The following is a 25,193-nucleotide window of genomic DNA, read 5'->3' as shown; positions in this document are numbered from 1 at the left end:
GAGGAAGGATCTTGGTCAGCAACGTTTTCGCTCCAAGACTCCTGGGTCAGGAGGCCGGGGATAACGTCAGACGTAGAAACCCCTTCAGAGACTCGATTCCTTGCTTGCCGCTCTATCTTCCGCCTTCTTATATTCGCCCTGATGCCCTTATTTTCCAGGTTTAGGATATACTTGAGCTTTTGGAGTTTTTCCTCTCCTGTGAGTCTTAGAGAGCGGATCTTTCCGATACGATCTAAGAATCGGGCCTCATTCTCCTTGAAGTAGGACTCAGAGCACGTTCTGTAGTGACTATCCTTGTCAGTGAAGTAATGGCGGTCGCCGTAACTTCCGTGGGCAAGATTGTCCAATCTTGCGGCCTCTTCTACGAGCTCTATCGGCGGTGGGCCAGGTTTGTGGAACCACTCTCCCGGTCTATAGAGTTGGAATAGTCTATACCGATAATCGCGAAGAGAAGATTTGACCATCATGGCAGGGTTATCCATAAGCTCGTTTTCTTCTTTTGTCGGGTGGGCCTCCACGGTGTCTGTGTGCGAATGCGGTGCGCTGGCAGGTGGGATCTGGGCGTATTTCTCGATGTGATACGCAGAAGCGCCTTCTAGATCATTCTCGCTACGTCCCAGTACAGGCTCAATTAGCATTGACTGATTCTGCTCCTCATTTTGCTGACTGGCATTGTTCTGATGACCGAAAGAATGAGACCCTTGAGAGGTTTGCTTCTTTTCTCTCATAGCTTGCTTCTTTCTTCTCATAGGCTGCGGTGCAGTGGAACTTGGCAAGGGCTGGCTATGTGAATCTTCATGCTGAGTGGCGCTGTGTTGATGAGAGCCGTGGGCTGGCGGTGTGGATGGGACGGAAAGGCGACCGGCGCCTTCGTTGCCGTGGGGGCCCCCGAGGTCCAGTTCTTGCATCCATCTGAACCAAACGTCATCCTCAAGAAAAGTAATCTTGTATACAGTTGTACCGCTGTCAGAGGTAAGTTCGTGCTGAGCAGAAAGACCTGACTCACATCTCCGAGCTCTTGATGACGGTGTGACGGTCCTTCCTTGTCATTGACTGGCGGTCCTGGTCGAGCCTGGAGGATGCTGGCCTGAGTGAGTACCAAGAAAAAGAGAACGGTGAGGTGCATGAATCCCTGAGCCATCGTTATTGTCATGAAGAGAAAAGACAGCAAGCTGTTCGAGACGTTCTGGGCTGTTTGGGAAAGCCAATATGACCCAGAGCCTTTTTTTGGTGATCGAGTCCTTTGTCCGTCCTTTGTTGGAAAAAATAAAAATAAAAATAAAAAATAAAAACCCCCGAACCCTCAACCTTCCGATGCCCCGAAGGGGCGTGATTACTTCAAAAGGACCATGACAATACACTTCTTCTCCTCTCTATCTTACTCACTACGATTCTCCTATTCGGATGATGAACGAGAGGATATAAAGAATTTGCACTTCCTCCTGTGCATCGCAACGATGCTAGAGCTAAGTTCAATCCCAGGGTAGTCAGAACATTGCCCTCCAGCCCCCTCTACAACGTGGATGAAGATGAGAATAAAAGCAACTGACGCACGCATGAGAGGACGAAAACTTGAGTATGCCACATAGATATCGGTAGTCACACACAGAGTTGACTGGCTCAGAATGCCAGCTCGGTGTAGTGCGGTGCAGCAAAACAAGAGACACAGCCTTGAGGTGTGGGTACTTTACTGGCAATGCCTCTCTCGGACATTTCTGCCTTGACAACCTGAGCCCCTTGGTGTGATCACCTCATTGACAATGCCACTCTGGACAGTTGTGCAAAAGGTATAAAGCGCCCTTCCTGCTAAGCTCCGCCCCGCGTCAATTCTGAGAACCACCTCTTCCCCTACTCGGTCGCGTCATCCGGACATTATGAAGATGCTGGTCAAGCACGTTTGCGTCCTCGCCTTATTCCTCCTCTGCGTCCAGTGCCTGCCTCAAGATCTGCCCTCTCGCGTCCAGCTCAAGGCGTACACTGGCACCAACTGCACAGGCGTTTGTTTGAGTAGCGGACGTAGTCTGTCTAAATTTGGGGTATCTCTAACCTCTCACAGGTGCAAAAGTCGTTCACTCGGTACCCGACACTTGTTCCGTGACGAGTTGTGCATTGATCAAGAGTTTCCGCATCCAGGGCAATGCACCTAGCTGTGAGAGAGAGGGCAATGCCTCAAAGGTGGCTACAGAACCTCTTTTGCTCACCGCCTAACTTTTTCAATGCTTCTGAGTGTCTCGAGCAGACGGCTTTCAGTGGTCGCTGTCAGGGTTCTATAGATTACGTATCTGCTAGCCCGAAAACCTGCATCAATACGAAGCCCGATGTGGAACACATGAAGTGAGTGAAATACGGTAGAAGACGTCAGTGGAAGACGCTAGTCAGACTCTTGCTCATGCCACTCCGCTCACACCTCGAATCTCTAGTTGCAGAGCACGACCGGGTTGCACTAGGACGTAGCTGCCAAAGTGCGCAGGCTGTCACATTGATTAGACCGCCAACGCTCGTTAGTCATATGAGGAGCAGCATTGAGCCAAGGAGCACAGCCCTAGTAAAGCAAGAGCCGAAGAAGTTTTCCAATCATTTCACCCGTCATTTTGCATGACGAGGTCGCTCTGAGAGATGATCGTGCAATGCCGGATAGACCAGGCGGTCATGAAAGGGAAAAGAAGACGACATGCAGGCTATAAAGTACAGAGAAGCGGACCACAGAGACAATTCTAGAAAACAATTCGTTCCCCCCTTTCTTTTCTGCGAAATGGTCTCCGCACAAACCATGGTCAATCTCGCCCTCTTCGCCCTCGTCGGCCTCCTTTCCCCTTTCATCAGTGCCGCACCTCAAGGCGGTACAATCATCCTTCCTGCCGTCCAAGTGCAGGTCTTCGACCAGCCAGGCTGCCGCGGAATTGGTGGGTAGCGCCCACAGCGCCATTGAGTTCTCCATGCCTGCCTCTACTCATTAACCTACAGCAACGAACTCTACACGCGGCAAGTGCGAGGTGCGGGGTCAACAGTCCAACACCTCTTGTCTGACTACCAAGATTGCAAGCTTTGTCGTGAGTAATCACCCTGAGACGTTTCTCGCGTCCCTCTTCGTCCCCTCATAGGCTCTTGTGTGCTCAGAAACTCTCTTCACATCCAGATTCATGGCTTGGCGAGCAACTGTGAGCGATTGCTCTTGATTTCTGCTCTGCATACTCCTGCTGACTTCCTTGAGCCGTCTCTGATAGATTGCGTCGCCTTACACAGTCCCCGTGATAACTGTACCGGTGATTCTCTTGACCTGCAAGCTCAGCCCGGCCAATGCCACGACGTCACTGGAGACTACAGGAGCGTTAGGTCAGTCATTTATCTACCCTTTTGCACAACCAATCTGGGTCCGCTCAAATTACTCTGGCTGATTTAATGCAGCTGCGAGGCGGGCGACTTCTGCGCCCTGTCTTGAGACAAATTGTCGTCGTCGACTCTCGATAGATAAATAAGTCAAGAGATCATCGCAATGCGTGAATTCCCCAATCAGTAGAGATCATTTGAAGCTATGTAACAAGTGTCGACATGACAAGCACCAGCAGGAGGGAAAGAAGCAATTGAATCATCTTGGTATCTATCTAAAGAAGAGAGAGAGAGGAGAAACTTTTGAAAAGAGTGATGAAGCCGCGCGCACATCATGGCGTCGCAACGGGCTGGGCGTTTGTCAAGACGAGTCTCCTGGCTTCGTTTCCCCATAGTTTGTTGGCCAGGGCGATGCCGTGGGCTTCGTCTTCGTCCTCGAATTGTTTCGCGGTCTTTGACGGAAGCCTCTTTTGCGACATCGTCTGCACCATTGTCTTGTGGTACGCCTCAATGGCAGCAGCAGATGCGGCGGTCTCTGGCTTGAGCCAGTGTTGTGCCTCGTCATCGTCGTCGTCAGTGACCAAAGAGGCCTGCTCAAGCTGCTTGTGCGGCTCCTGATCCAAAGTGATGGGAGGGGGTGCGAGGATGCCTGCGGCCCCATTGGCGGGCGTCGCAGGGCCGAGCGAGGTGGGTGTGCTCTGGTTCGACTTGGCGGCTGCTTCTTCAGGTGTGCGCCACATGCTGTCCAGGTGGCTGTATCGCGATGGCGGGTAGTCCGCAGCCGACAAGGGTGGCGACTGCCGACGCTCTATACCCGAGATGCTTTGCGGCCGGTCTGGCGACGAAGCAACGTTGGAGCCGGCACTGGCGCCATTGAGGCTGTGATGCCTTGTCGAGCCACGCGAGAATGTATTGGGTGCCGACGATGTCGCACCGATCTCCACTGTCTGGCGGCGTGGTGAAGTCATGGGGGAAGAGGAGGAGTTGCGCACCATCGCAGGAGGCGAATTTGGCCTCGACGTAGGAGGACCGCCGGCCATGGATGCCGGGCGCGATGAGGCCTTGATGAGCTCCGGTTGCGAACGCTGGCTCGTGGCGCTTCCCGCTCTGCCCAGCACGCCTTGACCCTGAGAATCGCGAAGTCCGTGTGCGCCCCAGCCTGCATTCCCCGGGGCCCTTTCAGTCGTCGTGGGCGAAGCAAGGCTAGCAGCAGCAGCGGCACCAGCAGGAGCGGCGCTTTTTGCTGCTGCATTCCAGTGCGGAGGCGCACCGCCGCCATTGCCAGGTTGCTCATTAAAATTGTGGAATTGCAACTGGTTTGAGGCTCTCCGACCACCGTACTCTGACATACCACCACCGCCTCCGTATTCGCTCTGCGGGGGTGCCGTGTCGTAGGGATCATCTGCTGCCATCGCTCCACCCGCTGGCCGACCATCGTCTTCATCGTTGCCACCCGTCCTTCGACCGTAGGTCGGGTCCTTGAAAAAGTCATCGAGGTTCCTCGAGTCCCGGCGGCTCTTTCGGAGTAGGAACCAGCCCAGGAGTGCAAGCAGGACCAGGCCAACAACGCCCCCCACGACGCCACCAGCGATTGCGCCCGTGTTCGTGCCGCCCCCGCTGCCACTGTTGCTAGCGCTTGATGTAGATGTGGGCGTGGAAGAAGGCGTAACGGTGGCGTAGGCAGTCTGATTACCACCCCCGACAGTCACAACGACGACGCTGGGTGCCACTGATTCGCCGTTGGCATTTTGCGAGGCAGAGATTGTCGAGAGCGACGTCTGAGCCGTAGAGGTAGCGGCGGAAGTGGGCGTCGAAGTGGGCGAGGTCGAGCCGCCATTCTGCTCCGTGGTGCATTGGGTCTGGTAAGCCGTCGAGGTGGGCACAAGCTCCGTCGTCGTCGAAGTTGTGGTCACTGTTCGGACGCTGGACTGCACACCGCCAAGCAAGCCGCTTGCAGCGCTGACTGTCGTGTACTCGGTCGTCACACTCGTGCCCGTGACGAAGCCGGTGCTCGTAGAGAAGAAAGTCGCAGTGGCCTGCGAGCTGCAAGAACTCGACATGGCTTGGATGATCTACCTGCTTTGGTGGTTGCAAAGCAAAGTCGAAGTGCAGGCTAGGGAGGCCAAGAAATTTCCAACACCCAGAGGCAGGATGGCACGCAAAGAAAGAGGGGAAGGGCGTGCAGATCGTGTGGCTTTTTCTTCCCTCCTTTCAATCCCCGACGGCAGGCAGCAAGAGTGGTCAGGAGACGAAGAGATCGTAGGTGTCGGAAGTGATGCAAGCGGCGGACTTGGCAGTGATCTAATCAGGTCGGTGTCGTGAACTGCAGAAGAGGCACCTATCGATGTGCTCTGGATGGGTCGGAGGACGATGGGGAAAGGGAGGAGGAGTTGCCTTGGCCTGGCCTGATGTAGCTTTGCATTGCCTGAGGAACGCCAATTTGACTCAAATGTTCCACATCAAGATTGTTAATCGTATGTAGTGGCCCTTGTAATAATAGCTGTAGTAGAGTAGTTGTAGCAGTAATGAAGCAGTTATATGGTGTTGCTATTTCCACCAAAGGAAGAGCGTAAAACTGTGCCCGATGTCCAGGAGCGAGAAAGGCACAAGGCCCGAGCTCTGTCCTGTTTCTCGGTTCCTGTGTCACGACAGCTCATTAACGTGAAATTGTAACGACATTGAGGTAATTGTTCACTTGAGTTTAAATTCTCGGAGGCACCTTCCCGCAAAGGAAAACAAAAAAAAAGACAGGAGCAGACCCGGAATCCCGAAGTCATCTCCTCAACTGTTTCTCATGTCTCCTGACCGAACGGTCTCGAGCAGTTACAGTAACAGGAGCAGTGTCGGATAGGCATTAGACGATTTCCAGTCTTAGCCCCATGTCAGAGACGCGGCGAGATTGCCGAAGTGAGGCGGTTGCTCGTCATTCGTCGAGGAAGACGGGAGTATCCGTACCATTCCCGCTGCGGGTTCCTCGCGGACGAGTAGTAGTCGCTCAAGTGGCAAATGAAGCGGTGCCGTCCTTACCCCGATATTGTCATCAGCAGGTCCTGCTGGTAATGCTCAGCATGGGACATCAAGTAAAAACAGGTACCTTGGCATCGGAGCACCGGACACTACTTGAGAGGATACTACGAACAAGTCCGGATGAGCGGGCTGACGGGAGAAGCCTTTCTCGCATGTCAAAAAGCAAACCTCTGCTTCGATCTCATCATCTCGCATATCCAAGAGAAGCATCTCGGATGGGAGAAGGAGCGGGTGCAGACGAGCGAAGTGTCCAGAGACGACTAGCTGCGGTGTAGCAAATCAGACTATAACTCTTCCAACGACAACTTTTTGAACGAATAGGACATAGCGTGGCTAGCATTCAGCTGAGCTCCATCCAACGTGGTGACGCTTCTCTGATGAAGCATCTTGTGCTTGTGACGACGAGATCGATCTGTCGTCCTGTCTGACCCTGGCAGCTATGGTCTAAATCCGCGGAGAAATGTCTCCACATTCCACTTCCGAGTCCCGTCCGAAAAGTGGATTCGACTGAGCGCTGCTGGGTGATCAGCATCGGTAAGCTGACGCCGATAACGAAGAGCGATATAAAGGATCGTAGAATCGGCTCGCACGCGAAAGGCACTCTTCTCGTCGCATGCGTAGATCCTTTGGCTCTTTTCCTCTCCTTCGAGCGTACAGACGAAGCTTGACCTCCACCACCAGAATGACCGTTGCACAGGCAGCCCCCTCGGGGAGCGCCACCCAAACACGCTCGTCCACCTCCTCGCTGCCAGATTCGCCGTCTCAGATCCCTTACCCGACGTCATCGTCATCGTCCTCATCCTCGAGCATCGCAGGTGCCAATCCCAACTGGGTCCCTAGCGACATTCCCAAGACGTGGAAGGACTCGTTCCAGGCCTGGATCAAGAAGACGGAGGCGGCGGCCGCCGAGCTGCATCTCTACAAGCGAACCGGCTACTTTGACGGGGCAACGCTCAACAACGCGCCCAATGAAGATCTCGACAAGGCCCTTCGGTCCGTCTCTTCCTCTTTCTCCTCGCCTGTCTCGTCAAAGGCGGGTGAAGAAGACCAGCGCGCGACGGTCGGCACGTCGGTGAACCCCCTCGATGGCAAGGTGGGCAGCATTCGCCTGGTCGACATCGGCCCTTCGTCGTCGTCGTCGTCTGCGCTCACTGCATCTGGAGTAGGGTCCTGGCTCTTTCAGCGGTCCTCACCGCGCCTCGTCAACATGGTCGAGATCGGCACACCGCGAACGCGCCAAGAGATCCAAGCCGATCACGACGAAGAAAAAGTGGTGCTGCTCCACGGCTACGGCGCAGGCACGGCCTTTTTCTTCCAGAACCTGGCCAGCCTGGCTGCGCACCCTCAATCGCGGCTGTATGCGCTCGACTGGCTCGGTATGGGAAGGAGCGCTCGTGTCCCCTTTCATATCCCTCACGCCGCGCAGAAGACGATGGAGTCGCGCGTCGAGACGACGGAAAACTTCTTTGTCGGCGCCCTCGAGGACTGGAGGAAGACCATGGGTGTCGAAAAGATGACGCTGGTCGGCCACAGCCTCGGTGGTTACCTCTCATTGGCCTACACGCTCCGCTACCCGCAGCGTGTCAACCGGCTCATCCTCGTGTCGCCCGCGGGCATCGGCGAGAATCCGAATGAGAAGGCAGAAGACACTTTTAGATCAAAAGGCAATGGCACCGTTGAAGCCAACAAGTCATTGCCCGCGGCGGGGGCAGAAGAAGCCGAGATCAATCAGGCGCAGCAAGACCATGTGCCAGCGTCAGAAAGGCAAGCGGAGAGGGACGCCAAGACAATGCAAAGAAGGGCCAGTGAGGCTGGGAGCAACGGAAAGGACAAGGGCTCGACGCAAAAGACACCGGATCCGCCGCGATGGGGCAGCAAGACTCGTGAGTGGACTGCTAGGACGAGCACAATGCATGAATGCTGACCTTCTTCTCTACTAAGGCGCTGTCGTCTCCTGGCTGTGGGAGCAGAACTTTTCTCCCTTTGGCATCGTTCGAGGGAGCCTCTTCCTCGGTCCCATGATGACCGGCCGATATACCTCTCGGAGATTTGGAGCGCTGCCAGACGAGGATCTCAAGGCGCTGCACGCATACTGCCACGGCATCTTTTCGGCCCGGGGCTCCTCTGAATACGCGCTCGCACATCTGCTGGCACCTGGCGCCTTTGCGAGGTGGCCAATGGTGCGTCGGATCGAGCCAATCACGGTTCCCACGAGTTTCATCTATGGTGAATACGACTGGATGGACGTCAAGGGTGGCGAGGCCTGTGTCGAGAAGCTCGCCAAGCGGGGCAACCGCGCGGCCAACACTTTCGTCGTGCCCCACTCGGGCCACCACGTCTACCTTGACAATCCGAAGGCATTTGATGGCCTCGTTGCCAAGCTACTCCGGGGTGAGGCCGACGGCAACAGCAACGTCTCGGTGCCGAGCGGCATCTAGTAAAGCATAGACTGGCTCTAGTCATAGACTGTCACACCTCCTCTGTCTGCAATAATTAGTTAGCATACTGAATACCATAGCAGCAGTCTGATGTCGTGCTTGGAGGAACGCGAGCAGCGCGTGGTGACAAGTGGCCTGGGAGGCCATCACCCAATGAGAGCCTCGGCTGATGATGACAATTTGGCGACTTTTTTTCTCGCGCTCTCTCAGCCCGCGTGCGTGCGTGCTGCTTCCGAGCTTTTTCAGTCTTTTATTTTCCGTTTCAGCTCCCCTGCCTCTCGCTGTCGCCTTGGCTTTATTTTTTTTTCTCTATCTGGTATAGGACACAAAGCTAGCATCGATCGACCTCGTCCTCCGCAAGCCACGACTGCTACATTGTCATCAGCGAAGCGACCTTTTGGGCGGCCCGCTCAACCTTTTGAAGTGGAAAAGGAGAGAAAGAGGACGCAGAATATTGCGTTGCTACGCTGCACTGCCAGACCCTGTCAAGCGCACGTTCCTTCTCTTGGCCCCCCCCCCAGCAGCAGCGAGGCGGACAGACGGACGGTCTCTATTTTATTTGCGCTTTTTTTATTTTTTTTCCGTCTACTCACCACCCGCCGCCTCGGAAACGCATTGGCTCAGACGGTCGACGCTTCGGCCACATCGACAAAGAGGCGAAGGCGACGCAGCTTGTTCGACCATTCTAGAGACTCTGCCCACGTCCTAGATCTTGACGCACGCGCACACGCGGCCTCCTTCTCTTAGGCTGAGGTCGTAGCAGCAAAGGTGAGCTTTCGGCCACCTGCCTTCCTTAGCCGGTGTCTGCCTCACCCCAGCTCACTGTAGGACGCTCTACCCCGTACCTCTTTTCTCCCTCGCCCCTCGTTGTGTGACTTGCGCTCCATCCCTCCTTCTGCTCTCTGTTCTCTCCTTCGGTCCGAGCACCTCCAGATTCAAACGGAAGACCACGGCCGACGACTTTGGAGAGGCGCAGCACGTTCCTCCCCCCTCACTCATGTCGAGCAGCCTGCAACATCCTTCCCACAACCCTTACGACGACAATAGAGGCAGCAGTAGCACCAGTGGTGCTGTCGGGGGCGTTGGCATTGGAAGGAGCAGCAGGAGCAGCAGCAGCAGTAGCAGTGGCGGCGGCTTCCACTCTCCGACTTCATCAAGACCACCCTTTCAGCCTGCGCCACCCGCTCCTCTACAACAACAGCAAAAGGCGGGAGCATCACAGCAGCAGGCCTCGCCGATCGACTACTCGTCCAACAGCTCCACCTATTCCTCCTCGTCGGGCTCGTCTCGACCTCAGCTCTCGAGCGGAAACACGTCGCCGCCGGACCATCAGCAACCGGCCATCCACGCCGCGCCGCTCCTCCAACACTTTTCTTCCCCTGGCCGCGCTTCCGAAAAGGCGCGCGGGGCAGGGCCAAGCGATATGATCTACGACCATCAGTCCGGGCTGCACCCTTCCTCTTCCACCTCGTCGGCTGCGTCCTCGTCTGCGTCATCAATGGCGTCCGGGCCCCAGTTCGGCCACCATCACCATGGCCATGGCAGCAGCCACCAACACCACCACCACCAACAACAACAACAACAACAACAACAACAACAACCCCACCAGCATAGCCATCTCCACCACAGCAGCAGCTCACACCAACAACCGTTTGCAAATGAGGCGTGGGGGCGAACAAACGGCGTGCTCATGGAGCCCGCGTCCAAGTCGAGGAGGACAAGCCCGGGCGGGTCAAAGGTCGCCGACGGAGCAGTGGGCATGGACTCGGGCCCGGCAACCACGGGAAGCGACAGCTGGGTGCATGCAGGCAAGCATGCCCTCTCCTCATCGTCGTCCTCGTCGACGATGATGCCCGCGTCATCGAGCAGGGCGGACCAGGCTTCGCCTGCAAACTCACATCCTACCACCACCACGGCCGGCGGGAACCAGGCTGCGCCTTTACCGTCGGGGCCGAGTGAACGAAGACCCCGGTTAGATCTGGCCAACTACCCACCCCAAGACTTGCTCAAGGTCCTGGCGACCCTTTTGCATCAGGTCTCTACCGCCAACGATCAGCTGCGGCCAAAGGCAGGCGCCTCCAACGCATCAGGATCGGGTGCCGATCGGAAACATCGAAGCAGCCGGTCCAAGGACGTCAGCATGGCTCCCGAGGCAGCCATGAACAACGTCTCGCGGTCCTTGTCCCACGACGACAGCCTCTCAGCCTCGCACTCGGGCGACTCGCTCGCCTCGAGCTCATCCTCATCGGCAAAGAGGAAGCCACCGACGACGGCGGCCATGTCTGCGCTCTCGACGCCGAGCTCTACGCTCTGCTTCCATGCCAGAAACGTGCCGAGCATCAGCATCGAGAGCTACCTCCTGCGTATCCTCAAGTACTGTCCCACGACCAACGAGGTATTCTTGAGCCTGATCATCTACTTTGACCGGATGAGCAAGATGGGCGCGGGGGGAAAGAGCGCAGCTGCTCCGGCGGCCACTTCCGGCGCCGGTCTCACGGGAGCAGAGGAAGGGAAACGGGGAGATGGGCGACAGGGCAACGATGCTGTTGCTGCATCTGCTGCTGCTTCGGCTGCTCCTATGGCGAACAGCAACGGCGAGGATGACGATGACGAGGAGCCATATCCCGGCATGCGCGGGTTCGCCATCGACAGCTACAATGTCCACCGACTCGTCATTGCTGGCGTCACGGTTGCCAGCAAGTTTTTTTCAGACGTCTTTTACACAAACTCGCGGTATGCCAAGGTCGGCGGTCTGCCAGTGCACGAACTCAACCAGCTCGAGCTCCAATTTCTGCTCCTCAACGACTTTAGCCTCGTCATTCCGCTCGAGGAGATGCAGAGGTACGCCGACCAGCTCCTCGTGTACGGGGGCGGGTCCCCTCCGCCTGCTGCTCTCTCTGATGCGGCGGCGGCCACGCCGAGCACGTTTGTGGCGTCACCGCGGCAGCAGCAGCAGCAGCAGCAGCAGCAGCAATCGGCATCACAGCATCCAGACCGGGGCGCCGCAGCAGTCGTGAGCAGGAGCGAGAGGGGTGGCAGCGAGATGGACATCTCACGGCCAGCCTCAACTGACGGGCAAGGCGACGTTGGGATGAATTGAGGGCTTCCCATCAATGTCCGCTGGCGAGCACAAGCGTCTGTGGAACGGCCAAGGGACGCTCTCGCCGCTCTCTCCTCTTCTCTTTCTCCCCCTGCTCTTGTCAGTCCCTTCTTCATCTCCAAAGGGCCTTTTGCAAACCTCTCGTCACGTTCACACACACATCAGATCAGATCCTTCATGTCTCTCTCTCTCTCCCTCTCAGACACACACACATACAGCCTACAGTATCCTCTCTCTTTCTCTCTCTCTCTCTACGATGTACAATCGCAGGTGCGCAAGTGACTGATTACAATGTTGCATTGGCGACTGATTGACGACAGCGGGAGCAGCAGGAATGCAGAGGAGCATGAAGTGTAGAATTGACCTCAGTCGTCCTTGCGGACCTGCCCGTTGCTGGGGGCGGTGAGGCTCTTTCTCGGCTTCCTGCCCTTGAGGTCGCGCTTGGCGTCAAACTGCCGGATGCGCTTGACGTGGGGCACGAAAAAGTGCAGCGAGGGCCAGGCGTTTACGAGCTCAAAGTTTTCGGGCGACTCCTTGATGGAGAGGACGAGAAGCTCCGAGGCGACGAGGATGAGGTAGGCGCCCATGCCCGTGCCGATGTGCCACCAGCCGTGGCCCTGGGTGAGGAGCGAGAGGGGAAAGCCGTGCTTCTTGCGAATGTCGCGCAGGTGGGCGCAGTAGATGTTGTCGATGCTGGTGTGTTGGCAAATCATCACAACATGGTCAGCCTTTCTGTATGCATAGCAACGGGCGCATGGAGCTCTCACTTCCAGATGCCAAAGGCGCCGAGGAAGAGGACGGAGCCGACGCCAAGGGTCCGCTGGATCTGGTCGCGTGTTGCGCGTCCGGCGGGGGAGGCGAGGAGCGGAGAGCGGGAACTGTAGAGGAGATCGAGGTTGCGCAACGTGGAGACGAGCTGGATCGTGGCGTAGGCCGCCTGGTGGAAGATGGGGTTGCCGAGGTATAGCTGGAGCGAGGACAGACACGTAGTCAGCGATCGGAAGGGAAGTGTTTGATCGAAAAAAGCAGACTCACGTAGCCGACAGTAATGAATGTGACGGCGAGAATGAGGACGGTGGGGAGGAGGATACGGAAGCGCGGCTTGCCGTACCCAGGCGTCGTCTCGAGGACGCAGTAGGTGAGCAGACTTTTTGGAAGAAGTGTGAGACGCTCAAGAAGAAGAAGAAAGATAGAAAGAGTGGAGAGTACACGCACGCCGAGGTGTAGATCATCGGCAGCTCGTCGAGCAGCTGGGCCTCGTACTTGAGCGTGGCATGGAAGAGAAAGGAGCCGACGCCGATGCCCGCGATGCCTTTGCCGTAAATTCATTCAGCGAAAAGGAAGCTCGGAAATGAAGTAAGAGAGGCCCACCAAGATTGACGAGAAAGAAGCGCAGGGGAAGGCGCTCGTCAAAGGTCTTCTTTGCGCCATAGATGGCCAGGAGGAAGAAGAAGACATTCGTAAACTGCGAGGAGCGAGCAAGCGAGCGTCTGGCGGTCAGTAGCCAGCAAAAGGGCACGCTCTCTCTCTCTCCACACCGAAGAACCCGCTCACAGTGTTGACTGGCTCTGCTACGTATTTGCTCCATTGGTACTTCTCCTCGCCTGTGCACATCGCCGGCGGACAAGTCAGTCGGCAGTCGCGCGACACCGGGGCGCCTTGACAAAGACTCACACCAGATGAGGCTCGAGGTCACCTCTCCCCAATAGCCCGATGGCACAGTCCTGCGGTCGATGCTCGTCATACTCTAGTTGCTGCCCTATCTATCCGATCCCTTCACCACTGCCGGTCAAGGTCAAGCGATTCCACGTCTGTGTTTCGTCTGAGCTTGGTCGTTTTCAGAACTGAGGAAGTCTGTGCGGCGGGCGCGCGCGCGTGCGAGCGTACGTGCGTGCGCTTCTTTCTCCTGCATAAAATGGAATGAAAAGCAAAGACGCCCACGTGTATCGACGCGGAGGGAGGTGTTAGATTCTGGAACAACACTTTGCGCCTCTCAAGAGACTTTTGTCACACGCGGACGCCTACCTCTCACCAGACTTCTCCTCTCCACTCCACTCCTTCCCGCGGATAGACAAGACCAGCCTGCCAGCCAGCCTGCCAGCCTCCTGCTCGCTCGAATAGCTCACAATGTCCGCCTTCGCCCACCCTTCCAACACTAAGCTCAACGCGGCAGGTCTCACGCCAGACCACTCGCTCGTCCTGCCCGAGCGAGGGCCCCAGCCTGACGAGGTCGAGATCCTCAAGGCTCTATCCGAGGTTCGCGTTCCCTCCTCCTCTCCTAGGTAGAAATACAACTGACATTCGAGTCCGCCTGCACAGCTCTACGCTCTGCAGCCTGCCGAGACATCCTTTGCCCTTTTTGCGCCCAACGTCGTCTTCACGATGCCCACCGGCGACGTCACAGTTGGCGCCCAAGGCCTGCGAGGCAAATTTCAGAGCACCGGCGTGAGTCTTGCCAATCTGTCCTTTTTCTCGCTTGTCACCTTCTTACACACAAATGTGCTTCTGCAACGGCGAATCAGACTCGGCGCCAGGTGCACCAGCGGCTACTGACGACGCCCGATGCGCTGCCGGCACGGACAATGTGTGTCGACCAGGTCGTCTCCGAAGACGGCGAGCCGAGCCGGTCGGTGCGAAGTCTTTTAGTGCTCAAGCGCCGCGCAGCTGACGGCCTCGTCACGAGCCTCACCGAGGAAGAGGGCCACCGACGGGTGAGTAACCACTCAATCACAGTCACTCAGAAACACTTGAACTCATCTCCTTTCTTACACCCAATAGGCCACGGCGCCCTTGGCCGCTCGAGCTGCTGCTGCCTCCAACTTCTACTCGCCCACCGACAACATGCTGTCGCCCTGCACCTCGAAGCTGAACCTGGCCAAGAAGAAGCACCACCTCAAGGGCAAGCCAATGACGCTCTTTGCCTCGCAGCTGGCCGCCGCCAACAGCAGCGGTCCTGCCTCGTCAAAGCAGCCCGGCAGCAACACCACCAACATGGACATGGACATGTGATTTTTCTCTCTTTCCCCCTTCTTCTCCTTCTCGTCCTCCTTCTTCTGCAGCATTCATTTCCCATACACACACTCACAACACTCACACACTCACATTCACACCACTGATCCGTCCTTTCGCCGTTCTTGTCTTGCCGTTTCGTGTACCATTCATTCATTTCTCAGTCGTGTTTCTTTCACTTTCAGACAAATGCGCCACCTCTATTAAGCATCTTTCTCCCAGTGGTCTCTGTCGCTCTGTCCGATCCCGGCACGCTTAGCGTGACAAAATCACGGCGTGCATCGGCCAGTCCACCGGGGATAGAGCGAGCATTCCCGCACCGTCCACCGGTTCGTCATCCACGCCAGGAAGCGCTCGACGCCCAGGCCGTACCCTCCGTGTTCGCACGTGCCGTATTTGCGCTGGTCAGTGTACCAGTAGTAGGGCGAGGGGTCCATACCCTCGTGCTTGTATGCGTCAAAGAGCTCCTTTGAGTCGCTCATCCTCATGCTCCCGCCCACAATCTCGCCCACGCCCGGCATGAGGACGTCGACGGACTCGGTGAATCGCTCGTCGCCGGGACAACGCTTCATGTAGAAGGCCTTGATCTCGCGGGGGAACTTGATGAGGAAGATGGGCACGTTGAGCTCGTCGGTCATCTTGCGCTCGGCCGCCTCGGCAATGTCGTCGCCCACTTCGTGGTCCTTGCCCTCGTCCGTCTTGACGTCGTGCTCCTTGAGCCAGGCAATGGCATCGCGGTAGTCCATCCGCCGGAACGGCCGCGTTGGCTTCTGGAACGACGGGTTGAGCTGCTGCAGGAGCGCTGCCGATGCCTCGTTGGCCAGGACGCGATCGATGGTGCCGCAGATCTGTGCGCGGTACCGCCGAAAAGGGGGGGTCGTCAGCTTCGTTTGTCTCAGGGCACATTAAGTTGGGCTCAAAGATGGGACTCACCAGCTGCTCGAGGTGGGCGAGGAGCTCGTCAAAGTCGAGGAAGCCCAGCTCGGCCTCGAGGTGGGTGTACTCGCTGAGGTGGCGTCGCGTGTGGCTCTTCTCGGCACGGAAGCTCTCTTGGACGCAGAAGACGTCGCCCAGCGAAGGAAGGCACGTCTCAAGGTACAGCTGGCTGCTCTGCGTCAGGTAGGCCTTTTGTCCGTAGTAGTCGAATGCAAAGAGTGTGCTGCCACCCTCGACCTGCGTCTGGACCATGCACGGCGGCGTCACCTCGAGCATGTTCATGCTCGCATACTCTTCCCGGAACGCGCTCAGGACAGCAGCGCGCACCTTGAGCACAGCCGAGGCCGTCTCGCCACGGAGGACAAGGTGGCGGGAGTCGGCGAGAATGGACGGGTCGGCACCCTCGCTGACCTTGTTGGTGAATGCGTCCTCTCCGCCGGGTGCCTTGCCCACGCATCGCCACCAGTCGGCCACGAGCTCGTGGTTGTCCGGGGCCGACTTGCCCTCGGGCAGGGCCTTGATTGTTCCCTTGATCTCGACGGTGCTCTCGAGCGTCAATGTAAGGGCATCAAACGTCTGCACGTTCTTGCCCGTCAGAACACACTGCAAGAACCCGGTGCCGTCTCGGAGGACGATGAACATGAGGCCCTTTTGCGATCGCAGTCGGTGAACCCAGCCCTGCACCTTGACCGGCTTGTCTCGCGTCTCAATGCCCTGGCGGATCTTGATCTGGTGGTGCTCATCGGCGTTAGCCCATCGGAGGTTTAAAGGCGGGTGAGTGGGCCGCTCATCTCACCTTTTGGTAATCGCCCTTTGGCTCTTCGAGGACAATGCTCTTGCTCTCCTCGAGCTTCTTTGCGTCCGTCTCCTCTGCGTCTTGGGTCTTGGAGCTAGCCTCTTCCTGCTTCTTCTTCTTCTTCTGCGCAGCCTCCAGGCCCTTCTTTGCCCTCTTCAGACCGGCACCGGAGATGGGTGCATAGCCATCGGCATCGGCGCCTCCCTCTTCCTTGTCCCCCTCGGCGCCTGACTTTTTGACAAAGAGCGAGATCTCGCTTCCCAGCGCCAGCATCGCACCCACCGTCGTGGCATAGGGGGCTTCCTTTGTCCCCTTTCCGGTCGTGTCTGACCCCTTTGCCTCGTCGACGTAGACTGCACAGTCGCGGTCAGTGAATGTAGATGCAAAGAGGAGCGGTTATTGCCCCATGCACGCTCCCATGACTCACCTTGCGGGCCCTTTTGGCCGCCGCTTCCGCCGGAGATGTGGAGGCTCTCCACAGCATGGTGCAGCGAGTCCTTGATGGAAGACATGCTCACTCTCTTTCTCCTCGTCTTTGGAAGGTGCTGAGAAGGACAACGATGCGAGGAAGATAGGAAAAAAAGAAGAAGCCTGAGTATTAGAGCTTGGGCCTTTTTTTTATTTTCTTTACTTTTCGCCCGCCCCCAGTAGACTAATTAGTCTAATTCACCGAGCCAGGCGGCAGCAGCAACAGATCACTGCGTGGAGTCACGAGCGCCGAGACCTGAGACCTGACTCACAATAGATGAGAAGGGAGAAGGCTTGGACGTGGGCATCGTTGTGGACATAGCAGTCGTCCGAAGTGAGCATGGAAGTGATTTGGACAAGCTTTCAAGGCCCTGTTGCCGGGCCTTGATCTCCTTCGATTCATGCTCGTGCCGAGCGGGCTGGCCGGCCTGGCTGGCTAAGCCAGGACGCACAGGGCCAAGTGGGAACGCTTTGAACAGAAAAGTGCCACGATTAATGAAGGCTAAACATTTTGTATTCGGATCGGCCCCTCCTGTTGCCTCTTTTCGTATTTTAGCTGGCTGGCAGCTCTAAAACAGAAAAGGAAAAAAGGCTAGGACAACCTTCTAAACTCATTCCTCATCTCCATCTTTCCTCTCTTTCTCGTGGGGACGACCAGACCACCTCAAAAGGGGACAGTTTAACCCAGGAAGATGGTGCTGTTTTCGAGCGCAGGCGTCTCGAGGCTGCCACTGCTTCTGGTGGCTGCCTCGCTACTGCAGCTCCTGGCACTTGTGGTCGAGCCGACGCTGGCCCAAGTAGCCGCCCAGAACCGGTTCCTCAAGAGCGATGCCATTGTGCCCCTGCGCACGCACAGCATTTACGCACCCTATGTCGACTCGGACCTGCAGAACAAGTTCTGGGACTTTGGTGGTGATGCCATCGTCGACACGACACGCTACATTCGCCTGACCCAGGACCGGCCCTCGCAGGCCGGCTGGCTCTGGACCAGGCTGCCCATCTCGGTGCCCAATTTTGAGATCATTGTCGAATTTGGCGTCGATGGGCGAGCAAGCGGCCATCATCCTTCGGGTGACGGCTTTGCCTTTTGGCTGACGGAAGAGCGGGCGCAACCAGGCCCGATCTTTGGCTCAAAGGACTACTACACCGGCCTGGGCATCATGTTCGACACCTTTGCCAATGCCAGACATGTGAGTTGCTCAAGCTAGCTGGACGGACGAATAGAAGTGACTAACTACTCGAGGCTACCCAGCCATACACGTTTCCCCGCGTCATGCTCACCAACCTCAACGGCGTCGAGTCGTTCCACACGGGCAAGGACGGCGCCAACCAGGAGCTGGCCGGCTGCAGCATCGACATTCGGCGGACCAAGGTGGCGTCCAAGTTCCGTTTGACTTATGTCAAGGACGTCTTTCTCGAGCTTGCCCTGCACACCGAAGAGTGGGAGACGTGGGAGACGTGCTTTAAGCTCCGCGCCGACAACATCTCCATGCCGGCCAACCCGTACATTGGACTGAGCGCCATGACGGGCGATGTGTCGGACAATCACGACATCATCTCAGTCAGCAGCAGCCACATTGTCTACAAGCCCCGCAGCAAGGCCGAGCTTGCTGCTGAGCGCGAGACGCACTTTGGCGCCGCCGCCGCCTCCAAAAAGAAGAAGCTCGGAGGCCTCGCTGGCTTCTTTGCAGGCACGGGACGAGGAGGGAGCGACACCAAGCCCTCGCCTGCGGCGGGGCAGAGCTACCAGGGAGAAATGGCGCGCGAATCGAGCGGGCCAGGCTTCTTTTCGCGCCTCGTCTTTGGCTTCTTTTCCCTCCTCTGGACCCTGATCAAGTGGGCCGCCGTCGTGGCCGTCATCGGAGGCGCAGTCTTTGTCTTTTATCAGCGCAAGAGGAAACTCGATGTGAGTGCCCGCCAACTTTCTTTCTGCCGTCTCTTCTGCTCACACCTCCAAACTACTACAGGCCAAGAGGTTCTGATGAAAATTCAACAATCAATGTATCTGTATCGGGCAGCAAAAGAACAGACGGGGAGATGCCAGAATGCATCGTCTATACAAAGCTGCGCCGCGAGACTCGTGTGTACTATCGTATAAGGGAAAGCAGTGACTACCAAAAAGCGTGTGACAACGGTGACATGAGAGAGGTAGGAAGAAGACGAAAAAGCCCGAGGACTAATAATAAGATACAAGCAAGAGAGCTGGCGAAAAGGGCGAGGACGGGCGCGCCGTGTCTACATATGTCTCACCTTGCCAGAGGAGAGAGGGACGAGGATTTCCGTGGCTGACTGAATAAGTGAGATGACTCCCGTGACTATAAAGAGATGACCAAGAGTAGATAGGAATGAGTCGAGAGAGCAAAGAGAAAAGGGGGACGTATGCGGGTCAATCGTCGAAGGTCTCCTTGAAGCGAGAGCCAGCGACACCGATGCTTGGCTTTCGCCCAAGGCCAGTCGACGTGGGAGACAGGGGTGCTTCGCCCTCGGCAGGGACAGGAGGTGGGGGCGGGTGACCTTGGCCCACCTCGATGGCGCTGCTCGGCGCGGCTTGCACCTCCTCTGCAGTGGCCGCGACCTCGTCGGCTCGGCTGTGACCGACGGCAGATGACGATGTGTTCCACTCCTGTTCTTTTGAAGTGTACGTCCAAGCACCTGCGGGCAAGGGCGGCGAGCGGGCGTCTGCGCCTGGCAGATCGGCTTGGACACGCTTGGGCGACGAGATGGATGCCGTGTCGATGCTGGAGGTCGACTTCAAGCTCGTCTTGCTGACCTTTGCCGAGGCCTGTTTCGCCCGTTTGTAGTTGTCAGTCTTCGACTGGTGCGATGCCGATCGGCTCAGAGGTGGGTTTGGCGAGAGGGGTCGGTGCCTCTGCGCTGCGGGTGATGGCTGACGAAGGCGAACGACATCGCTGAGTCGTCGCACGAGACCACCTGTTGTCGCTGCTCCAGCTTCTTCCTCGCCCTTTGCATGCGACTGCTGCGAGACTGGCGAGGTGACGGGTGTGTCGAGGTAAGTCTGGCCATGGCCGCTCGAAGTGGCCGTCGGCGTGACGAAGGGATCCTTGAAGGAGACGGCGCTGGTAGGTGCTGCACTCGATTCGGTGCTATCCTGCCTCTGCGTCGTCGTCTTTGTTGTCGTTGTCGTTCTTCTCGCTGGCACTTCAGAAGCAGCATGGGAGGCTGTGACAACGCCCAAGCCGCGCTCGGTAGTCGGCACTTCCTCATCGCTCGTCTTCGCCTCGCCAATGACGCTCAGCTCCTTTTTGTGTGTCGCGCCGACGTGGACGCCGCCCTGTGTGTCTTTCCTTTGCCCCAATTCCAAGTCTATGTTGCTGTCGTCTTCCAAAGTCGGTTCCAGCCTCTCCTTGGCCTCGATGACATAGACATCCTTGTGGCCTCCAGAAGACGTCCCGTGGGTGTTTGAGCTTCCACTCTCGGTGCGGTGGTGGCCATCGACATCGCCAGCAGCTGCTGCGGCCGCTTTTCTTCGGGCGGTCCGGTACCCTTCCCTGCCCGTCTTGGATCTCGAGCTGCTGATCCTCGAGACGAGGCTGTTCCCCCTGCTCAACTGCCTTTCCCGTTCCTTTTCCGCGTGGGCAACGACCAGCGTTACGTTTCGCAGCGTTGACCTCCGTTGCCGCCGCTTTCGCCGCCGCCGAATGATGCACCAGACGACCGCCAAAAGGGCAAAGAAGAGGAGGATGATGGGGATGAGGAGGAGAAACCATCGCGAGTCAAACGAGCCTTCGCTGGCGCTGCCCGCTCGGCCGCCATCGCTGTTGCCGCCCCCGCCATTCTGCTCTTGTCGTTTTGCGGGTCGGTAAATGTCGTCGTTCATTTCTCTCTTTTTTTTTTCTTCTTCTCTAGTGTTCGCGCACGCCCCTGCTCGTGTTCCACCCCGCCACCCTCGCCACCGATCCTCCTGTCTCCTTTGCGTGCTTCCTGGACGTTGCCTTTAGGCGCAGACTCACAAAGAGAAGAAAGGCGAGATCGATGGCCGTTCGGTGCTGTTGCTACTAGAGATGGGGGAGGGACGAAAGACGGGACGGTGAGCAAAAATGAAGACGATCGGCAGACCTTTTGCAAAAAGGGAGGGACCGATCCACCCCCATTCACCGATCTGCTTCCCACTCTATCGCAGAAGAGCGTCTGCGATACTCGTCTGCGGCCAAGAGGAGAAAAAAAAAAAAAAAAAAAAAAAAAAAAAAAAAAAAAAAAGGAGGGACTGGCTTAGTGTCGCCCTGAGCTTCGAAGGGGAATTGACCAACACCCGCTTGCACATTTGCTGCCTGGTCCCATTGGGAACGGGCGACACAGAGCAGTGGCCGAAGACTGGCCCGGCAGAACCGAAAAGCTGAATTAGCCATGCGCTGAACGAGTCGTAGCTAGTGTAGCAGTGCAGTGGAACTGGTATCTAAGAACGTCCCGAAGTGCACTTTGCGTAGAGTGAACTCGCTAAGCTCGTACGGGGAGCTCCTTGTGGTTGCTGACCTTGTAATGAATATGAGACTCAGATCTAGACCTGAGCGAGCTTATGCTTCCGTTTACTTACTACTCTCTGCTCGGTCACTCAGAAAAAGCCGATTTAGTCACGTCCTACGGAAAATTCTATTTGTGATTAGAGGCTTAACATGGGGCCGTGCGAGCGCCGAGACGTATAGCACACAGTGGCGCATATGGGCGTCCCAAGCCTTTCGCTTCGATCAGCGCTCTAGTCAACTTGACGACGGTAGCATTGTTCATGCGAGACGGGAAAATGAGCGTCTCGGATGGGTTGCAAGCGGACGAAGCGATGGATGTGGGCCACGACGATGGAGCTAGTGAAGGGGACGCGAAGGCCGAGGCGTCGATAGACAAGCTGCTGCGTGAGACGATGGGTGCAGAAGCATTGACTGCATACCTCGCGCGTACGGTGCATGCTTCTGCGACCCCATCGCCACCTTCTGGCCAATTCCTATCCGCCGGTCGGCCAAGTCCTACCACGCCCCCACATAACATTCCAAACAGCGACGGCTCATCTCCGTCCAAGAGGGTCAGGGAACTAATGCATAAGCTGGAGATGCCAGGATCAGATCCGGAACAGACCAATAAAATGATGACGAACGATGGTGGGGGGTTCCCCAACAAGCGCCACTTGTCGCCGGGCACGCCTTCATCCGAACAGTCTGTCCACACATTGGCCACAGATGCCGCCTCGAAAATGTCCTCCTCTGCCTCCGCCGTCGCTCGGCCCGAGGAGCCTGCGCTGGTCAATTTGCGAGGCAGAGGCAGAGGCAAGAACAAGAGCGTCATGGTGCTCCGCGACGACAAGAGCTACGTCGCACAGCTGTTTGAGCTTGCGCAATCCCAGGGCTGGCCACCGCCCAGGTTCACAAGCGAGCCAGAATCGTTTGCGTGCGTACCCTCCTCTCCTCTCTCTTCATTTCTCCTAGCCTATGTATGCTCAACTGACAAAGGGCCACGTCACAGGCCAAAGGGTCAAGTTCTCCTCCACCGCGTCAGCTGCGTCTTGAAGGACGACAAGTACATTGCACAGAGAGCCACATCAACAATCAAGGGAGGCAAAGAACAAGTGGCCCTCGATATCCTTCGATCTCTCATCTCTCCTTCCTGAAGCGACTGTTTCGAGAAATCCGACCTCGTCACTTGATACTGTTTTATCTCCTGTAACAAAGCCAACAATGTCCCCTGCACCGCTGCCACACATCAATCGCACCACCACCATAGAGTCTCGCTACACTCTGCCTGACGGCAACACAATTTGTATGATGTATACACCGACTTGCCCGCAGATCTAGAGATGTAATACTAGTAATACAATGAACAAAGACTCTTCCTCAATCTGCATGGACGAGAGAAGCGGAAGGAAACGGAGAATGAACGGCACTTTGAAGGCATGCCGCTGAGCAAGTGGGCTAGAAGAGAGGGCAGGTGCACTTCATTCATCGGCGCCAGCGCACAAGAGGCATAGGGCCTTTCGACACTGTCCAGGGCCTGCGCACGCGAGCCCTTGGGGGGTCGTTGGTTTGTGTCTCGTTCCAAAAGGATCTTCGTCGCCACCCCTTCTTCTCCGCCTAGTCTGCACACAATGGGCGGAACTCGCTAGATCACTGTCAGGTCGGAGCAGGTCTCGCAGGCGCAAGAACTCGCTCCCTTCCCGCTTGGACGCTGGACTTGCCTCTTCCTTGAGGAGGTCAGGCAGGTGGATGACATGATCGTGGCTACCGCGCTTTCGTTTCTGACGTCGTGCAGTGCTGCCTGAGCTGGGACTGTGCGTGGTGGTGCGAGCGTGTTTGCGACTTGGGGTGCGGGGGAAGGCGTAGCCTCTGTCGATATACTCTAGTCCTTCGCGCTCTTCAAATCGCTCAAGCGACGGCGACGGTGAGCCGATGCGGTGAACTGCATGCGAGGACAGCGTCGATGTCGAATTGGAACGTGGTGGTGTGGGCGAGGGCGTCGGTGGCATCTCCGTGAACCTCTGCGCCTTGCTGCTTCTGCTGCCCCAGATATCCCTCTGTTTCACAAGCTCGGTCCAATCGTGTTCGCCAAAGTCCACCACTTCCTCTTCCTCCTCTCCGTCCTCATACAGCTCTGACCCATATACGTGCCTCAGACGCGCATCCTCTCTGAGAAAGTCCTCCAGGTCGGCGTCCACGCTCGGCTTTATTGTTGGAATGGCGTTGGAGGAAGAGACGCTAGAGATCCTTTCTGACAGTCGCCGCCTCCATCTCCTCATCGCTTCGCCTTGCATACATTCGCAAACATCCTTATGTTGCTGCTCACCTTCGACAACGCCGCCACCGCTGCCGCCGATCCATGAGGCAAGCTGGTCTTGAAACTTCTCCGCATGCACGTCTCCACCTTGCTCGATTGGGTAGCGAGATGTGCTCTCCCTCTTGAGGAGCTTGCCAAATTCAGCTTCACTTTCGATGGAGCTCAAGCGGCCATTGTTGTCAATGATGATGAGCCCATAGTCGTCGTCACCGTTGTCGCCATCCTCTTTTCCCTGCCGCCCATTCTTTCCGTTGCTACCATTTCCAACCCGATGCGGGAGAAAGAGAATCTCGTCGTCCGGCAGGCCAAGCTCAATTTCACGGGTGCAACGCTCATAAATGCTCTCCCATCGTTGCTTGAGCGTCTTGAGAGAATCGGACCGACCTGTTGCTGATGTGGTTGGTGTAGGATCCCTCGGCGGCGACGCAGATGTCCTCGCACACGCTTTGGACTGTGCTCTTCTCCGTCTTTCGCCTCGTTTCTCTTCCGAGCTTGATGACAATGGTGGTGCCACATGGCTCTCTAGATAGGCAAAGCTGACTTTCCCGGCAGCTTTGGCTGATTTCCTCGACTTTGAAGCTGATTGTGGCGCCGATCCCTGCGGTGGAAGCGTGCCCTCCTTCAAACTTTGCTTTTTCTTGCCTTTGGTAGCTTTCCAGAGGCTGGAACTGTTCCAAAATGTCCTTGATTGGTCCACACTACCCTCCTCGTCTTCGTCCTCGTCTACTGACTGGTATCCGGACGAACGGGAGGGGCAATAGATGGAGGAGGAGTCAGAGTCCTCCGAAAAAGAGTCTAGCTCTTCACCCTTGTCCCAACCTTCGCAGTCGAAGTCGGGCTGGGGCCAGCGTTGGCCTTGTCCGAAAGCGATGGGAGAGGTGGGCGGTGTCTCGAGAAGATCCATGTTGGCTTCCTGCATCGTGAGCGAAGGAAGAAAGGACAGTAGACTCAAAAAGCTTGATTGTCTCCCGCAAGACACACAAAAAAGTCGCGTCAATTGTCGCGCTCGCGCGTTCATTCTGTTCTGCGTGGTCTGAGCGCGTCCTCCACCTCGTCCCCGTCCGTGCATAGTGCTTGCTCTCTCTTCAATGACTGCGTGCCAATCAAGCTGAAGGATGGTCCAGAAGCTTGTTCTGCGCTTTTTCTCAATCAATTAGAGGGTAATTGGAGTGCCAAAGGAGCCCGGTAAAGCCCTCTGACAGGCTGAGCACAGTCGCTTGAGTCCTCCGCTACTTCACCTTTCTTTCTGCCTTCCGATATGCCGCATAGAAACAAGCCACTTCTGACACGTGGACCCAAAATTTAGGCGCGCGCTCAT

The 25,193-nt window shown here is 56.8% G+C and overlaps 11 protein-coding genes across 11 annotated transcripts; 7 read left to right on the top strand and 4 right to left on the bottom strand.

Annotated features, from left to right (window-relative positions):
* Positions 1-2,733: 2,733 nt before the first annotated feature.
* Positions 2,734-3,439, top strand: FA10DRAFT_290815 (hypothetical protein; the record flags this gene model as incomplete). The annotated part of the gene is made up of 5 exons (XM_025524350.1): positions 2,734-2,903; positions 2,965-3,050; positions 3,137-3,158; positions 3,285-3,333; positions 3,406-3,439. The coding sequence occupies exons 1-5, from the start codon at positions 2,753-2,755 to the stop codon at positions 3,437-3,439; spliced, it is 342 nt and encodes a 113-aa protein (XP_025380861.1). The 5' UTR covers positions 2,734-2,752.
* Positions 3,440-3,484: 45 nt separating this feature from the next.
* On the bottom strand, positions 3,485-5,809 carry FA10DRAFT_264287 (hypothetical protein). The gene has a single exon (XM_025520590.1). The coding sequence runs from the start codon at positions 5,385-5,387 to the stop codon at positions 3,660-3,662; it is 1,728 nt and encodes a 575-aa protein (XP_025380860.1). The 5' UTR covers positions 5,388-5,809; the 3' UTR covers positions 3,485-3,659.
* Positions 5,810-6,981: 1,172 nt separating this feature from the next.
* Positions 6,982-8,890, top strand: FA10DRAFT_247958 (alpha/beta-hydrolase). The gene is made up of 2 exons (XM_025519475.1): positions 6,982-8,237; positions 8,296-8,890. Exons 1-2 carry the CDS (start codon positions 7,037-7,039, stop codon positions 8,790-8,792), a joined length of 1,698 nt encoding a protein of 565 aa, XP_025380859.1. The 5' UTR covers positions 6,982-7,036; the 3' UTR covers positions 8,793-8,890.
* A 496-nt stretch (positions 8,891-9,386) lies between these two features.
* On the top strand, positions 9,387-12,075 carry FA10DRAFT_28299 (cyclin-domain-containing protein). The gene is made up of 2 exons (XM_025523807.1): positions 9,387-9,560; positions 9,709-12,075. The coding sequence occupies exon 2, from the start codon at positions 9,790-9,792 to the stop codon at positions 11,890-11,892; it is 2,103 nt and encodes a 700-aa protein (XP_025380858.1). The 5' UTR covers positions 9,387-9,560; positions 9,709-9,789; the 3' UTR covers positions 11,893-12,075.
* Positions 12,076-12,119: 44 nt separating this feature from the next.
* FA10DRAFT_264282 (alkaline phytoceramidase) lies at positions 12,120-13,769 on the bottom strand. Its single transcript, XM_025520589.1, has 7 exons — positions 13,567-13,769; positions 13,447-13,496; positions 13,264-13,357; positions 13,108-13,204; positions 12,928-13,039; positions 12,660-12,859; positions 12,120-12,585 (listed from the first exon to the last, which is right to left on the bottom strand). Exons 1-7 carry the CDS (start codon positions 13,634-13,636, stop codon positions 12,258-12,260), a joined length of 951 nt encoding a protein of 316 aa, XP_025380857.1. The 5' UTR covers positions 13,637-13,769; the 3' UTR covers positions 12,120-12,257.
* A 118-nt stretch (positions 13,770-13,887) lies between these two features.
* FA10DRAFT_264280 (hypothetical protein) lies at positions 13,888-15,113 on the top strand. The gene is made up of 4 exons (XM_025520588.1): positions 13,888-14,148; positions 14,212-14,337; positions 14,415-14,603; positions 14,671-15,113. Exons 1-4 carry the CDS (start codon positions 14,020-14,022, stop codon positions 14,899-14,901), a joined length of 675 nt encoding a protein of 224 aa, XP_025380856.1. The 5' UTR covers positions 13,888-14,019; the 3' UTR covers positions 14,902-15,113.
* On the bottom strand, positions 15,034-17,206 carry FA10DRAFT_264279 (asparaginyl-tRNA synthetase). Its single transcript, XM_025520587.1, has 4 exons — positions 17,061-17,206; positions 16,634-16,986; positions 15,835-16,566; positions 15,034-15,749 (listed from the first exon to the last, which is right to left on the bottom strand). The coding sequence occupies exons 1-4, from the start codon at positions 17,143-17,145 to the stop codon at positions 15,171-15,173; spliced, it is 1,749 nt and encodes a 582-aa protein (XP_025380855.1). The 5' UTR covers positions 17,146-17,206; the 3' UTR covers positions 15,034-15,170.
* A 490-nt stretch (positions 17,207-17,696) lies between these two features.
* FA10DRAFT_237190 (hypothetical protein) lies at positions 17,697-19,211 on the top strand. The gene is made up of 3 exons (XM_025519099.1): positions 17,697-18,291; positions 18,354-19,007; positions 19,069-19,211. The coding sequence occupies exons 1-3, from the start codon at positions 17,794-17,796 to the stop codon at positions 19,081-19,083; spliced, it is 1,167 nt and encodes a 388-aa protein (XP_025380854.1). The 5' UTR covers positions 17,697-17,793; the 3' UTR covers positions 19,084-19,211.
* Positions 19,212-19,821: 610 nt separating this feature from the next.
* Positions 19,822-21,574, top strand: FA10DRAFT_277419 (hypothetical protein; the record flags this gene model as incomplete). Its single annotated transcript, XM_025523383.1, has 6 exons — positions 19,822-19,894; positions 20,051-20,101; positions 20,138-20,395; positions 20,773-20,921; positions 21,061-21,149; positions 21,321-21,574. The coding sequence occupies 6 exons, from the start codon at positions 19,822-19,824 to the stop codon at positions 21,457-21,459; spliced, it is 759 nt and encodes a 252-aa protein (XP_025380853.1). The 3' UTR covers positions 21,460-21,574.
* Positions 21,575-21,760: 186 nt separating this feature from the next.
* On the top strand, positions 21,761-22,901 carry FA10DRAFT_277418 (hypothetical protein). Its single transcript, XM_025523382.1, has 2 exons — positions 21,761-22,495; positions 22,571-22,901. Exons 1-2 carry the CDS (start codon positions 21,843-21,845, stop codon positions 22,713-22,715), a joined length of 798 nt encoding a protein of 265 aa, XP_025380852.1. The 5' UTR covers positions 21,761-21,842; the 3' UTR covers positions 22,716-22,901.
* FA10DRAFT_264276 (hypothetical protein) lies at positions 22,877-24,836 on the bottom strand. The gene has a single exon (XM_025520586.1). It carries the CDS (start codon positions 24,777-24,779, stop codon positions 23,040-23,042), a length of 1,740 nt encoding a protein of 579 aa, XP_025380851.1. The 5' UTR covers positions 24,780-24,836; the 3' UTR covers positions 22,877-23,039.
* Between the last annotated feature and the right edge of the window lie 357 nt (positions 24,837-25,193).

The sequence above is a fragment of the Acaromyces ingoldii genome (genome assembly GCF_003144295.1).
Source record: "Acaromyces ingoldii strain MCA 4198 unplaced genomic scaffold FA10scaffold_1, whole genome shotgun sequence".
NCBI lineage: Eukaryota > Fungi > Basidiomycota > Exobasidiomycetes > Exobasidiales > Cryptobasidiaceae > Acaromyces > Acaromyces ingoldii.
The sequence above is the reverse complement of the archived record's forward strand: the minus strand, read 5'-3'. Positions and strand labels throughout refer to the sequence as shown.

What these genes read in the sequence shown, in the direction of transcription:
- FA10DRAFT_264279 (XM_025520587.1), bottom strand. Translation starts at nt 17,145, where the DNA reads ATGTCTTCCATCAAGGACTCGCTGCACCATGCTGTGGAGAGCCTCCAC. An exon ending in CAAAGGGCGATTACCAAAAG is followed by an intron (nt 16,567 to 16,633) that starts GTGAGATGAGCG and finishes GAGCACCACCAG; the next exon opens with ATCAAGATCCGCCAGGGCAT. An exon ending in TCGCCCACCTCGAGCAGCTG is followed by an intron (nt 15,750 to 15,834) that starts GTGAGTCCCATC and finishes TACCGCGCACAG; the next exon opens with ATCTGCGGCACCATCGATCG.
- FA10DRAFT_277418 (XM_025523382.1), top strand. Translation starts at nt 21,843, where the DNA reads ATGCGAGACGGGAAAATGAGCGTCTCGGATGGGTTGCAAGCGGACGAA. An exon ending in AGCGAGCCAGAATCGTTTGC is followed by an intron (nt 22,496 to 22,570) that starts GTGCGTACCCTC and finishes GCCACGTCACAG; the next exon opens with GCCAAAGGGTCAAGTTCTCC.
- FA10DRAFT_264282 (XM_025520589.1), bottom strand. Translation starts at nt 13,636, where the DNA reads ATGACGAGCATCGACCGCAGGACTGTGCCATCGGGCTATTGGGGAGAG. An exon ending in CCGATGATCTACACCTCGGC is followed by an intron (nt 13,040 to 13,107) that starts GTGCGTGTACTC and finishes TCTTCCAAAAAG; the next exon opens with TCTGCTCACCTACTGCGTCC. An exon ending in GGCGCCTTTGGCATCTGGAA is followed by an intron (nt 12,586 to 12,659) that starts GTGAGAGCTCCA and finishes CCAACACACCAG; the next exon opens with CATCGACAACATCTACTGCG.
- FA10DRAFT_264287 (XM_025520590.1), bottom strand. Translation starts at nt 5,387, where the DNA reads ATGTCGAGTTCTTGCAGCTCGCAGGCCACTGCGACTTTCTTCTCTACG.
- FA10DRAFT_247958 (XM_025519475.1), top strand. Translation starts at nt 7,037, where the DNA reads ATGACCGTTGCACAGGCAGCCCCCTCGGGGAGCGCCACCCAAACACGC. An exon ending in GCGATGGGGCAGCAAGACTC is followed by an intron (nt 8,238 to 8,295) that starts GTGAGTGGACTG and finishes TTCTCTACTAAG; the next exon opens with GCGCTGTCGTCTCCTGGCTG.
- FA10DRAFT_264276 (XM_025520586.1), bottom strand. Translation starts at nt 24,779, where the DNA reads ATGGATCTTCTCGAGACACCGCCCACCTCTCCCATCGCTTTCGGACAA.
- FA10DRAFT_237190 (XM_025519099.1), top strand. Translation starts at nt 17,794, where the DNA reads ATGGTGCTGTTTTCGAGCGCAGGCGTCTCGAGGCTGCCACTGCTTCTG. An exon ending in CCTTTGCCAATGCCAGACAT is followed by an intron (nt 18,292 to 18,353) that starts GTGAGTTGCTCA and finishes GAGGCTACCCAG; the next exon opens with CCATACACGTTTCCCCGCGT.
- FA10DRAFT_28299 (XM_025523807.1), top strand. Translation starts at nt 9,790, where the DNA reads ATGTCGAGCAGCCTGCAACATCCTTCCCACAACCCTTACGACGACAAT.
- FA10DRAFT_264280 (XM_025520588.1), top strand. Translation starts at nt 14,020, where the DNA reads ATGTCCGCCTTCGCCCACCCTTCCAACACTAAGCTCAACGCGGCAGGT. An exon ending in TCCTCAAGGCTCTATCCGAG is followed by an intron (nt 14,149 to 14,211) that starts GTTCGCGTTCCC and finishes CCGCCTGCACAG; the next exon opens with CTCTACGCTCTGCAGCCTGC. An exon ending in GCAAATTTCAGAGCACCGGC is followed by an intron (nt 14,338 to 14,414) that starts GTGAGTCTTGCC and finishes ACGGCGAATCAG; the next exon opens with ACTCGGCGCCAGGTGCACCA.